The sequence below is a fragment of the Schistocerca piceifrons genome, chromosome 6 (genome assembly GCF_021461385.2).
Source record: "Schistocerca piceifrons isolate TAMUIC-IGC-003096 chromosome 6, iqSchPice1.1, whole genome shotgun sequence".
Lineage (NCBI taxonomy): Eukaryota > Metazoa > Arthropoda > Insecta > Orthoptera > Acrididae > Schistocerca > Schistocerca piceifrons.
In genome coordinates, this window is record NC_060143.1 from 41,265,455 (window position 1) to 41,281,094 (window position 15,640).

Consider the following 15,640-nt stretch of genomic DNA (forward strand, 5'->3'; position numbering starts at 1 on the left):
TAATAAAACAGAAATATAAATGTCATAAGAAAGTTCTTGTAGAATGTAAATATTTTTAGATTAAAGGAGACCATTCACCGAAAAGCAGAAACACTGAACTGTCGATAGGCACATACAAGAGAAAGAAAACCTGCCAGCTTCCAGAGTTATCCTTTGATGAGCTACAGTTTTTTTTAAGGCCCACTTATCTGTACATACACACACACACACACACACACACACACACACAGTACCAAATTAATAATTTGTGTAATAATAATTGTTAAAGCACTTTTGTAAACATCATTAGCTGCATTTAACCCTTTCATGCGGGCATAGGAAATATACTTCCCATTCACTGTATTTCTTTAGTGTGTTTTTACGAGAATATGTTGCACAACTTCTGTATGCTCCTGGCATATAGTGGTAATCTGCTGCACCAGTTAGAGTTTCTGTCTGTTGTTAAATATTGCTTTTAGGGCCATGGAAAGTATGCCGTCCACTAAATAACATTGTAATAAAGGCCGTTGGGAAGTATACTTACCATCAAGGTAGTTTCTTCACGAAATATGGGAAATATACTTAACTCAAATGTGTCTTTTACAGAATTTGAGAAGAATATTTATCACAAACTTCAAAATTTAGTAAGTTTCTGGGAATATGTCTTACCACCTCTGGATGTGCCTATCACTGTACCATGTGTATAAAAACTGCCCCAACAATCAGTTTTTGTCTGTCGTGAGATCACTACCACTGTTGTCTGTGAAGTCAGAACACACTGCTTCATTTCCATAGTATATATTATTGTGACTTGTATCATCTCATTTCCATCAAATGCTAAATGTAGTTTCTACAGCTGTTTTCACATTATGGTAAGTAAAATGAAAACACCAATACTTTTTCCTTTTTCACATGAAATGGCAACACGTAACAGGCTACTAAAAGGAAATGGAAAATCCACTTCCACTACACTCTAACAGCCGTGGGAGACAAACAGGGTGTCTGTAATTAAGTTCCAGCTTCAAATGCTGTAGAAAATGAACCATGCTCAGTGTGACGACAAATTTGAACAGCATATTATTGATGCAGTAGGAAACCTCAAGGAAAACAAAAATTTAACGAAAATTTTACCAATAAATGGTACCGCAAGCACCTTAACATAAATGGGGTCAGCTGCATATGACACATGAATCACAATATGACAGCTATGGCTTGATTTGCACAGTACACCATTTGCACTGTTCAATATGCATCACTACCCAAGTTTGGCAGTCAACAGTTGTGGCACTGTTAGGTAAGCTCATCCATCACGGCAAGGTCATACCACATCGAATGAGAAAAATTCATTTTTAGTTATCCTGAGGCCAAAGACTGCATATGAAGCAAAATGACATCAGTGTATAACTGTCCTGAGGCCAAAAACTGCATAAAAAATAAAAATGGCATTCGTTGTTAAGTGTCCGGTGGCCAAAAACCACACAAAAAGCAAAATGAAATCAGTTTCTAGTTGCTGTGAGACTAGCGCAAGGTGTGTTCAACATGCTGTCCACTGTTTTCTGCCCCAAGCTGAAACCGGAGAAATAGGTTGTTCCACAAGAGATTTGGGTATCGAGGGGGGGGAGGGGGGGGGGGGGGAGATCACATTCAGAATGTGTTGCACATTGCATGCCTATAATTCAGCTACATGGACTGCAAGCCTGTAGGGAAATGATGCCTGATAATTCTAGCATTTCCGAAATGCTTCTCCAGCAACCACTTCACTAGCTGTGCAATGTGCAGAGGAGCACCAACTTGCATAAAAACGATCATTTCCACACATCCATGCTGTTGAGGATAAGAATGACACTGGTGCGCAAAAGACTCTCATGGCATTTACCAGTGATGGCAGGTAACAGGACCTATAGGACTCGTCTCCTTGAAAAAATACAGCCCTACTATGATAAACGATGCCATCAACCCATACCACAAGCTCACTTTTGCCCAAAAGAAGTGTTACCAGTTGATATGTGTATGGGTTTTCCATTGCTCATATTCTGCACTTCCGTGTATTGCCAACCTTGGAGATGGAAATGGACTTTATTTGCCCGCAGAATGTTCCAAGGCCGTTCATTGTCCACTTCCATGTGAACAAGAAATTCCACAATGAACGTTTGTCCTGCTGGCATATCAGCAGGAAGCAACTCCTGAACATGGGCGATTTTGTATGGATGGGAAAACAGAATGTTCTGCAGGATTTTATGCACTGTGCTTGCAGGTATGTCCACTGTTCAGGCAATTCCCTGAGCATTGCATGCTTGCACACCACCACTTGACCCTTGCTGCAAAGCTGTGACCACATCTTCAATAGATGGTGGGTCAAATGCTTTCCTCCCTCTGCCACACTGCACTTCAAAAGAACCTCCCTTTTAGAATTTTGTAATCAGTTTCTTCACACCTTTAGCAGACATCACATCAATGTCTTTTTCATTGCCTTGAGTGAGCAGAACTGTTGTAGAGCTGCTGATGCACAGTCTCTGTTCCTGTAAAAGATCTTTACCAGCAACACACAATCCTTCATGGAGAAAGTCTTGTTGCGAATCCCGGACGCAAACTGAGGAACAGCCATGTGCCGCACATATGTTGGTGCATATTCTGATGCTTACAACGTCATCTGTTGGTCAAATTTTCCTAAATTCTTTTAATTCCATGACATTTCTCCTTGCATCAGTAATATGCTGTTCAAATTTGACATCATTCTGAGCAGTAGTTCTCTTTCTACAGCATTTTGAAACTGGATCTTTAATTATGGATCCTGTACATACCACCATAGTATCTGACCCTAAATCACAAAAATAAAATTATAAAAAATAAATATAGTCAACTGACCACATTTCTAATACAATAATAAAAAATTAACTTCAATGAGTCACCATAAAAACTGGAACTGTGAAAGGATTAAAATTAGATTTTAAATATCCACCACGTGATGGTGTGCTTTCTAGGTGAACATTGATCTGCACGTGACAATGAGTTTATAAATAACACTGATATAGTGATACATAATATGTTAGTCAACTTATGTACACATCCATTATTTTGCAGATATCAATATCCATACAATTGTTTGTTGTCCCCTGTGCCAGATGCCACTGACAATAGGTTCTACACTTGAATACCTGTTCAGTTACTAAATATTTTAAAGGCAGCTCATGGCAATTACAAGATGTGCTTTAACTAATATTTACAAGCTGTGGAGCTCCAAGCATTTCAAATTTTTTACAAGTTACTAGTGACCTGTTCCGGCTTCACACAGGTAGCACTAACGAGGGAACTTCCCTACGCACTCCCCTCAGGTTTAATAGTAAGATGGCCCAGTGGATAGCCATCAAAAACTGAACACATATCAAGCATGAAAACAGAAAAAAGGTGTACTGAACTGTGAAGAAAGAAGCAAAATTGAAGCAGTTAATGGTCCAGTCTTAGGATGTCCAACACTGAGCAAATCTGAATGGCCAAAGCATAGTGATTATGTGGTCATGGTGTTGGACTGTGAAGAAGGAGATCAACATCCGATTTCCCTCATGCAATTTTTTTCCCTCCACAAAATTATGAACTTTCCATCATGTCACTGGCGCATCTGTTCGCTGTATTCAGATTTGCGTCTGTGTCCTGGTGTAACATCTGTCCGCAACAGCAAGGTATAAGGAAGGAAACACAGAGATACATACCTCATATTTGATCTACACAAGTACCACATGTTATACTCTTGCATTCCATTTTGGCAGTTTTGACACTAGAATTCCTTCATTGTAGCATAATTCACATCTGTTTATTTGTTGTTTTCATTTCTGGGAGAGGTCTATGCAGCATCTTGCCTGCTCTAGCTATTTATCACATTTATTTGCAATGGTAATATATTCTTACCAGTTGACTCATATTCTATAACCAATGTATAGTATGACAATTGCTGATACAGAAAGAGAACAATAACGTCAATGATCAGACGAAAGTTTGTAATTTTGTGGGGGAAAAAATAAAAACTATGGCAGGAGGGTGATTTGAACAAGGCTCTCTCTCACTCTGCAGTCCAACACCATGACCACACAACCACAACACAGTGATTCTTGCAATTTGCTCAATGATGCACATCTTGAGCTTAGACCATTCACTGCTTCTATTTTGCCTCTTTTTTCACAGTTCAGTATACCTCGTTCCTGTTTTCATGCTTGATCTGTGTTCATTTTTAGATGGGCTATCCAATGGGAGTGGTCACACCAGGCCACCACAAGAATCAAAGACCCTACAGTAGTTCCTGAGAGTAGCCTTCACACACAGAAGAAAGAATGTGGCAGGAACCTGCAATTCTTCATAGTTCAGTAAACTTCCATGAAATATTTATAAATTATATACACACTCCTTCCTTGTGAATCACTCTATTAGTCAAAACTGGATCAAAATCCCTAAAGCAGCTCTTCAGATTAGCCCATACATACAGACAGAAGTGAGCAGAGAGCTTCAACTTATATAGACAGAAAAGAAATACGATAGCATATTTAGACAAATAGTAAATGAACATGTAAAAATGAAGTTTGTAGAAATACCTGTTAAACATTGGCAAGTAAATTCTTCCTCATTTATTAACACTTCTTTTGATTCATTTTGTATTGCAGCTAAACTTTTCTCTGGTCTAATTGAAATAACTTCAAAATGTGACATACACATTAAGATCGAAATGTTGAGCCTTTGTACTTTTAATATCTGCCTGTTATGGAGAAAAAAAATTAAAGAAGGAATATGAGTTACATACCAAAAATATAAATTGTGAATAAATACAGAAATATGCCACACATATGGTCTCATCTGATTAATTAAAATCAACTCATCCAATATGTGTCTTACTAAAATTTTGCTATTTAATACCTCTCATTGTCCTCGTACTTCAGATATTTAAGTGTGAAATTAACAAGTTCTTTACTCACAATTATTGAACTTCAGAAACTTCTACCATTCCTTTGCCTAGTTTATGACTTCTTTATTTCTTCTGAATTGTATAGTTTTCAAATCTTCTTGACATTGCTTCATTCAAGGCTAAAGCAATGGGATGATTTTCAAGAGATGTACCTTCTATCACTCTAGGAACTACTTTGTTTCAAGTAAATTTATATCATTAGCTGTCTTTCATATGGAATCTCTGTTTATTAAATCTTTCTCATGCGAGTTTAATAGCTTTGATGGAACTTAATACACAGATACAGTGTTAGCGAAAATGACTGATGAATGTGCTCATCTTGTCCTCTTACCATTTTCTGTTTCTACTGTAACACAGAAGAGTCCCACATTCACCCGTAAGTGTTCTAGGCAAAGTATGACTACCTCAGTGTCATCCCTAATAAATTCCTCTTCATTTTAACTTACTTACATTTTCCTGAATGAAGTCATAATATGATGAGTTTTGCAAATGTCACACACTGGGACATTAGTAATACAAGTAGCAATTACAATGACACACGTCTACATACATACTCTGTATGCCACCACAAGATGCATGGCAGAGGATACTAGTCATTCTCTTTCCTGTTCCACTCGTAAACTGAGAAAGGGTAAACCTACTGGCTGTATGCTTCTGTACAAATCCCAATTTCTTTTATCTTATCATCACAATCCTTATGAAAAATGTACATTGGTGTCAGTGGAATCGATCCACACTCAGAAGCAAATACTGTTTCCCTGAATTTTTCTCTTCCTTTAACCCAACCTGGTAAGGATCCCAAACACCTGAACAGTACTCAAGAATGGGTCACACTAGTGTTGTGTATGTGGTCTTCTTTATAAACAAGCTACACTTCCCTCAAACTCTCCCAATTAACCGAAGTCAACCTTTCACTCCTGCGCTACTGTCCCTGTGTGTTCGTTCCATTTCATACCACTTTGCAATGTTATGCCTAAATATGTAAGAGATGTGGCACTGTCAAGTAGCACATCACTAATACTGTATTTGAACATTACAACATTGTTTTTCCTACTTATGTGCATTAACTTATATTTTTTCTACATTTAGAGCAAGCCGCCAATCATCAAAATAAATAGCAATTCAGTCCAAGTCATCCTGTATCCTCCCATAGTTACTCAATAGCAACACTTCCCTGTACACTACAGTGTCATCAGCAAATTGCTTTAAAAGTCACTGCTTTAAATGTCACTTTTTTTTTTACTAACTCAAAAAATGAAGTTTGTAGTGAGTGAGTTCCCCAGTACATATTTAAACTAAATTAGTGTTTTAATTATAAAAATGATTGTTGAATGAAGTGGGTTAAGAACAAATAATAAGTGTGTGTACCATGTCCAAGTGCAGTAGAGCCGTATTAAGGGGTAAATTGTAATTTGGGGAGAGAACAGGGTGGAGGGAGGGGGACGGATGGCAGAAGTGTGAGGGAAGGTATGTGACCGGATTCTGCTCCTGCAATTCCCTCCTTCAATGGTCTGCAAACTGGAGAGTGAGTAGGTTATTCCCCACTCTATCTACCCCATTACATCACAAGAAGCTACTACGGGGCATTCAAAAAGTTATACCAAACCTCTGTGGTGCACCTTACGATCATAGGTGAGACAGTGTGCAGACATGCCCAGGGATGTTTATTTTGCACAAACTGTATTAATGGTACATGGAATACAAATATGAGTCACTAATAAAACTAACACAAGAAACACATATAGACAGAAACTACGTAAATCTCTAGACATTGTTTTACACTGCTAGAAGGGAAACTAATTCTTAATCATCCTGTATGGTAGCTGTGGTGGGAAATTTCCCCCACCATGAGTGCTGCTTGCTTTTCATTTGGCACATAGACTCCACCTCTCCAGCACTCTCAAGTGAGTTGACAAAATAAATTTACTGAGCTTATGTGTATATAGTTTTTTCAGTTTATTCCACTAATACTTATTTGCAATTGTTAAGTGAGCTGTTATAAAAAAATTGCAGTTGTTAAGTAGCTATTGTGGAAAAAACCAAAAAACAGCTGAAGCTGTCAACTGTCTTCCTCCAGAATAGCATGTCCCAATGCTGCCAATAGGTGCTCGATAATGTCAGTTTCACTGTCTTCACTATTACTAGCTGGAATAATTTTCACAACATGAGGTGTATCAAATGCATCATTCCAGCCTCAGCTCTCCTAACATCTGAAGAGGACCAGAGGCTTAAACTGTTTCCTTCAGCAACAGAAGTAGGCCACCTAAGTGTTATGGAACTTCAGAAATTTCAACATAAGTCAAGCCAGGCATTCAGCAAAAAAAAATAGACCAGCCCTGTTCCATCAGACATATTCACATCCATTTTGGAAGATAGACTGTGCAGGTGCGGTAAGTGGATCTGCTCAGTACAGCCCACTCTACAAATGCCAGAAATTCCTGAATGGAGGTGATTTATGCAATATAACAGTGACACAATTAGTGGCAAAAGGAGTGCACTAACTTCTGTCATTCATTAATTCACCACTAAATGATTATAACACTATTACATAGTTTTACAACATGCTATCAATGACAGACAGCAGCAAGGTGCCACATTTCCCAATCAAACCTCTCTCCCAAAGCACTACAAAAGTCACCAACAACATCACACTTACAAATTACACACTTCTCGGCCATCGTTTATAGGAGTTTATTTTACATGCTAAGCTCCTTAACAATAAAGTACTTTATAATATATAAACACAAACTCAGTGATTTTATTTTCTCTGCTCACATACAGGAACTGGACAGGCAATGTTGAAGAGGCATATTCCATAAACTGAACATTGAAAAGCGTGCAGTCTTCGTGGTGGGGGAAGTTGCCTTTGCTGGAAGCATGCTACAGCTGCTGTACATTAAGACCACAAATAAGAACACAATTTATCCATTAATACCACTCTACAGCACTTAGATGTGGTATACACATTTAATATTTGTTTTTTACCCACTTCCTTAACAGTAAACAGTCAGTTTATAGCAGTAAAATACTATTTTCAATAATCTGCAATTTTTCCATCTCCTGCAATGCCTGGAGAAAAAAATTAACAAGAACTTTTTTGTAGGAAATTTAATTAAGTTTAATTTTGTACTGGGACATGGCTTCACTAGAAACCACAGTTTTTGAGTTATTCAAGAGAAATATAAAAGAGTGATGATAAGAATGAAGTAAAAAAAAAATGACCACCTAAGATGTTTTAGAAGAAAGTGAAACACTCCTGATCTTATTCAAATTTTATTATAGTCACAAAAGATGGTATTTAACTTTTATAACTGTGACTGCAGAAAAGAAAGAGGGTGAAAAACAAAGACGACAAGAGTTTTCTGAGTCTTCTACAGTCTTATGGAACAGAACAAAAGTTTAGTGATACAAATCCTACAAAACGATTTTATCTCCTTTAATCATTGATAAACTGTCAAGTAGTGTACGACTAAAGTTGCTAGTTAGGAATCCCTAGAGATTCTGAAGAAATGGTTTTGGAGGCATTAAGATTAATTTAGGCACTGTGCAGACAAAATTTTCAGGGAAATAATTCCAATAATTTTAAAAATACTTATCTCACCCATAATGCATCCAACAGCAATAATGAACTGAATCAAAACTCAAAGCAGAGTCCTCCACTGACTTTTAAGCACCAAGGTCAAGACAACAGAGGCATTAAGAACAGACAACAGGATCTGTATTTTGTCCAACAATATAAAAATAATAGTAACGAAAACAATTATTTTCTTTTATCATACCGACCGAGTGGATGGCAGGAGGGGAGGTGGCACAGCAACCATCATACACAAAGACATAGAACACACGAACATCGAGCTCCCCGCGCTTGACAGACCAAAGGCCACGGCTGTCAGGGTGAAGTTCAACAGAGCCAACACCGCATTGGTAATGCTGTACAATCCCCCTAGAGACATAGTAACACACGATATCAGCACAGTTCTCAACATACCACCGCAGGTAATTGCCGCTGGAGATCTAAACACAAAACACCCTGACTGGAACTCACGAATGCTTACGTCCAACGGCAAGAAACTATACGAACATGCACTAGGCCAGAACTACATTATACTTGGGCGGGACATCCCCACATTCGTGCCTACACAGGCCCAACACAGACCAGATGTGCTAGACATAGCCCTCTTCAAGGGCATCATATGCACTCTTAACCTTATGGTTGAAAATGATCTGGACTCAGACCACATGCCTGTAATACTGCACATGGACAAAACACTGCAGGACACAGAACCATGCGGGATACTGAACTACAAGTGTGTGAATTGGACACTGTTCAAGAAAACGCTTGCAAGAGCAGATGTCGGAAGCATTTACACACAGCAGGGTGAGAGTGTGAGAGTTGAGAGATCACTCTCCACAAGATTTTTCCATCGTAGTTCTGTGCATGATGGCATAGATTGCGAAGGAAGAGTATTGGACTGCAACTGCACTTTTAATAATTTTGGTGGCAAAGAAAAATGTAAATGACTGTGTCTGTATTGGATATGGGAGTGGATTAGGTGACAGAATGGGTTTGGAGCACGCAAGAATCTCATTGTAGAGCTTGTGATAGAAAATCCTCAACAACATAGAAATTTTACAAGAATGACAGTGATGGAGATGGAAAAAATACTCTTTATAACTGGACCCAAAATAATGAACCTATATGGTATTATGTGTAAATCCATTTGTGTTGAAGACAGACTGCTTGTGACACTAATAATTCTAGTATAACCTATGATTATTCTCTTTAATATTTGATAAAGTAATAACTGTAATGAAATAACATTACACCAGTTAATCTTGATACCCATCGATGCCCAAAAGCCAAATACAGCGGATATCTAATAAATGAACCTTTTCCGGACATACATTTATTTGAACATTTTTACTTGTCTTGACTTATGGAACCACTCATAAATTTCTGAAGCTCTGTTATTCAATACCAATGTAATAAATCAATAAATATCATGTCTTGTAAAATTATAGATACGGCTCTATTATTTGAAGTCAAATGACAATTTTCTGAGTTCCAAACTAATTACTTTCAAACATAATTTCACTTGTTTCTCTAATTTTAGTTAATCTATGTTATAAAACTGCTCTGATGATTCCTTGAATTGTGGATATTCTGGTAAATTTCTTCTGTCGATATATTAAAAATGGTAGCCACTTCAACCAACAAACTTTCCTTTTTATTTCAGTTTCCGTAGTCCTATAACAGTACATGACACAAAGCTGGCCATTCCTCATACAAACTAATTAAATGCACAACTTCGGCCTGAGTCCATTTTCTGGCAGCTTTCTTCATTACTTTCTTTCCGACACAGTGCTAACTTGCACTCACAGTGCGTTTCAAACATGACTGTAGTCTCAACTGTCCCGACACTGCCAATAAACATTTATAAAGTGGTTTACTGCAGTGTTGATGAGGTGCCGTGGGTAGCATGCTAGTCTTTCATTCATATTTTCACGCTGACATAGAATCGGGTCTCTTCAGTGACAATTCTTTGTTTTCATATGATAATTCTATATAAGGCCTAATATGTCTACAATGTTTTTACATGTTATCTTCTGCATAGCATTGTTTAAGGCCACAACTTTCAAAACAGGCTAGCTACTCATGCTGCTTATTTACAAGGTAAAATGGACAATTTCTTTGCCCAGAAACATATCATGGCCACATATTATGGATCAGAACACGCAGTTTCTTGGGTACTTTTATTTAATGTCAGCATGAGTATGGTAAAATATATCACCAAGACGTGGTAGTATACAAACTGTGAAATATAGCACAAATCTGACAATCAGGGAAAAAGCTGCACATTCTTTTGCCAGATGAGGATGGTGGAAAGCACTATACACTCATAGCAGCAAGCCAAAACAAATTAGAGCAGTTATGAGAAAAATGTCTATTTGTACACAAAAGCTACTACAATAGGCAACTCAGTTGTCACTGCTTTGGATGACAAAGGCAAGAAATAAATTGTTGCATCTGTTTACAGTAGTGGCAAAGCATATGCTTATACTTACGGAGCTGTCTAATAAATTCCACTATTTCTCTGTAGCATTACACTGAAAAATAAGAACCACTACCACGTCAAGTGACGCAAACCAGTTATCATGCAATTTACAATATGTAAGAGCAATATATTTATTCACATCTCAGCCAATACTTTTGTGACAAATTATGGTTTAAATTACTTTGAAAAATCTTTTATACATTTTGCATTTTTTTTTAAATGAATTCTGAATTTCTGTAAGTTCATCAGAATCAGGAAACAACTGCTAAACATGGTGTTGCTGGTTTTGCATGTATTGTGCATTTGTGTAATTTTCAGTCCTATATTTATTTACAAGTTTTGTATTTCACCTAGGAATGACCACAGAGAGTTGTTCAGATGAAAAATGATACAGGTTTGTGGAAAAACAGTTTGCTGGTTAGAGGTTTTGTTAACAGATTGCCATTTATCACCACACCATTAGCTGAATGATGATCTATACAACCTGATGACCACAGTATAAAGCAACGATCTCTTTGTCAAGACATCTGCCGATCCACCACAATTACTGCGTGAATCAATACTTATCCATCAACTACTCAAATGTCCTGCCTCCCTCTCACTTCACCTGTTGGAAAAAAGGAGGCTCGGAAGGGGGGAGGAATTGCAAGACCTAAATGCGACACATTGGCCACCACGTGCATTTCACTGAAATGCTGTATTCACAGTTCTCAGAAAAAGAACAAGAAATATAGATCAGCCATAAATATAATTGGGTGGAGTCTTCGATAGTCAAACACAGTTTTAAATTGTTAAAATATTTTAAGGCGGATCATTCATTACTTATAAAGTGGAGGCACTATTCAGTTCCTAACCCAGTGAGTCAAGCTGTCATGTTATCATTTTTCCTTTAGTAACACTTCTATGATCTTTAACACAAAATTTAAAAGCAAGATTGATTGCTTTAACACATTAACTTAGTAATGGTGACTGGTTTTAATCTGAAACTGGTAGGTTAAAACTGTGTGCCGAACTGAGACTCAAACTTGGGACCCTTGATTTTCGCAGAAAGTGCTCGGCCGAATGAGCTACCCAAGCATGACTCACAGCCTGTCCTCACAGCTTTACTTTGATCAGTACCTCATCTTCCCCCTTCCAAACTTCACAGAAGTTCTTCCACTTGGTTAGCTGTGTGCGCAGAACACTTGTCAACGAAAATCAAAGGTCCTGAGTTCAAGTCTCGGTTTAGCACACAGTTTTACTCTGCCAGGAAGTTTCATATCAGCATACACTCCACTGCAAAGTAAAAATTTCACTCCAGTTTCAATCTGTTTTACACCATAGTCAGACTGTATTCTGCAATAAGAGTTAATTTAGAGACTGAGAGTGATGTTTAAACAAGAACTGCAGCTTGAATCTAAAAGTAACAACAATAATTAGCTGATGATATGCCTGAAGCCGGCAGGTGGAGATGGTGACACAGAGCAGGAACAGATGTCAACCGTGGGACAGTGTCAGGGAGCTACAGGTTAAGTAAAGGAGACTCCATCCCTTGTCTTACATCAATATTAGCCAATCAGGTACAATGTGAAAAGAAGCATGACGAAAGTACTGCGCGTATGTGATTCTAAAACAAACTATAAGTACAAACTATAAGCACAAACATATTTTGACACTGAGGCATCGTTAGTATACAAAGCAATGGTATGTAGAGTATTTAGACCTCTGGAGATAGAATGCATCGATACTTTCCATGCCTTTGCCTTGGTTACTGACAGTGTCTCCTCTATTATCTTTTCTGGTCTTACAACTCACACAATAACATCAAGTCCCTATAGAGGGCAGATATTGTTCATAGAACCTCTTGCCATTGGTTTACTGATTATAATTTCAATCACAACCATTTTTAGTAAACTATTTTACACAGCAGTAAATTCTGTTGCCATTATACAAAAATTGTGTATCTGTACTTATATTTTGTACTGCAGTCACTCACATACAGTGCTTTTTTAACACATCTTTTCCATTGTGCTTGAGTGGTTACTACTGACATCAGGCAGCCTCCTCTACTTAACCTGCAGCTTTTTCACACTATCCAGCAACTGACATCAATGTCTCGTACATATGGCTCCTGCTCCATTTTCTGTATCCACCTGCTACCTTGCTACCTTTGGGTACATCATCAATGAATTACTGTTGTTACTTTTAGATTTAAGTTGCAATTCTTGTTTGGACATCCCTCTAAAGATCTAAATTAACTCTTACTGTAGAGTATGGTCTGACTTTTATGGTCCACAACAGTTTAAAACCTGTTACCTTTTTAAACAAATGTGTTTATACAATAAAGACTGCTTTTTAACTTTTTGTTAAATACTGATTGTGGATCACTGGTTTCCTAATTATGACTACATAAATGATTTTTTATATCATTTACTATTTAATGATACTCTTAATTTCTTTCTATTCCCTTCTACCACAACCAAAAGAGAAGTGACTGAGTTTCAATTAAAGTCACTTACTTATTCAATTATAATTTTTATTTTAAGTATACCTTTGGTTAATGTGGCAAACTGAATCTTGGATTATTTCATTGGTCTAATAAATTCACAAAAAAGGAATTTTGCTTCTATCTCTCTATTTCTTGAAGTTAGTGACTTAGTTACCATATTACTATGTTCATTATTTTTGGAGCAGTAATAAACTAAAAGAAGAGAATAATTCTTTCATCACATCTATAGTAAAATTTCGTGGCCAAATTGTATCACCACAATGCTAGCTCTCAGTATTATCTTTGGATCCTTTTTTGCAATGGAAGTCTTTGCCCCACAAGTACTAAATGGAAGTGACCAACAATTACGAATCCACATACTAGCCACACGAAAGGAACAACTTTATTGTATCTGTTAGCAGACTGATCATAATATTTAACTATCAGTGCCTGCTAAATTATTTCTAGCACCTTCTGTTGCCATGATTACAGGTACTAAGAAGTGCATCTCTCTTTCCTCTTCCACTCTCTCAGATGTACAAATGTAATGTGTTCCTTGAAGCCTTTTGAGAAACATCACTATGTTTGCCAGATGTACACTCAATGGGATGGTATACATCACTGGTAAGTAAAGTTTCAGTGGATCCTTCACAGGGCCAAGAACAGCTTGTATCTTCGGCAGTGGTTGGAAGATGGCTCTAATGTCACATTTTCCAAACAGTCTTCCAATTTTGGCCGAGACTGGCCTCATATAAGGAAGAGAGGTGAATCTTCTGTCTCCATCTTCTTCCTGGTTTGCTGTATACTTTCTTTCCTTTAACACTCTTCTAATCTCTATGTCCCTTTCTTTCAGAACAGTTCCTTCACGAGTTGTAGCTCAGACAAGGGACGGAGCCTCCTCTACTTAATCTGTAACTTCCTCACAGTGTCCCGCAGTTGACATCGGTTCCTACTCTGTAGGTGATGCAGTTGTCTATAGTGAAGCACTGTCTGAAAGAAGCTGCACAAATATTCAGTCAGATTGGTAACTGCTTTAAATGTTCAGAAATATAAGACTATGCACATCACATAATGAAGAAACATAGTATACTATAACTACAATATCAGCTGATTACAGCTGGAATGGGCCAACTCGTACAAACATTTGGGCATAGCACTGTAGGGATATGAAACAGAATGAGCACATAAGCTCTGTTGTGCGTAAAGCGAGTGGTAGAGTTCGATTTATTAGTAGAATACTGGGTAAGAGCAATCAGTGTACAAAGGAGATTGGTTATATATCGCTCTTGCAACCCATTCTAGGATATTGTTCAAGATGTGGGACCAGTACCAAAAGGACTAACAGGGGATATTAGACATATACAGAGGAGGACTGGACATTTTCTTTAACAAATTAACTTAAGTTCTGGAAACAGCCTGAACCCTCACAACTAACATAATATTATGTGTAGACATGAACCTTAACACAGGTGTTGAGGGTTAAATTGATAATATGAGGGTAATTTCTGTAGCCAGAAGTGGGAGAAGGTACTACTCATATGTGACACAACTGCGCGTGTGCATGAGCCTGATCCTAACTGATTAAATAAGTCAAATGTGTGGTGGTCATCGACCACCGGAATACAGCAGACTGGTATCTCTGCGCACTGACACACTCTTAGGACGCAGGTCTTGGCGTGCGCCTTGGGGCAGTGTGTGTTTACGTTTCGACCGGTGATGCTCACGAGGCGTGTTTATGTGTGTATATGTGTAATTGTGCAGTTAGAATAAATACGAGTTTCATATAGGTGGTGTTCAGGTTATAACGGCAGCTAAGCTACCTCATTCCCATGGTGGTGACCCCGGACTTTTTCGATACAACCACAGTACATGCATTTCTCATCTTTCCTCCTGCCACCGTTACGCACCAATGAACCACCACGTGATTTGTGACCCGGAGCTCGCCATGAATTTGCCTACAATTTCATTTATGGACGAATTGCTGGTAATTCAACCATCGATGACTCCGACTACAGTGTTAAACCCGTGTGCACAACATAACCCCACTAGTACAGTCCATGCACCGTGGCCCACACATGTTACAGTGCATCCAAACGTGTGGCAGTTTCCGGACTTCATACCGCAGGTGAAACAAGAACTTCCCTTACCACAGTGCTCAGCAACATCCCATATGAATACGTTACATACCAG

At 38.0% G+C, this 15,640-nt stretch overlaps 1 protein-coding gene across 1 annotated transcript in view; it reads right to left on the reverse strand.

Annotated features, from left to right (window-relative positions):
• Positions 1–15,640, reverse strand: part of LOC124802853 — a 171,595-nt gene that overhangs the window by 66,229 nt on the left and 89,726 nt on the right. Inside the window, exon 6 of the mRNA XM_047263876.1 lies at positions 4,560–4,720. Within this exon, the coding sequence (XP_047119832.1) occupies positions 4,560–4,720 (161 nt within the window). The remainder of the gene's footprint in view (positions 1–4,559; positions 4,721–15,640) is intronic.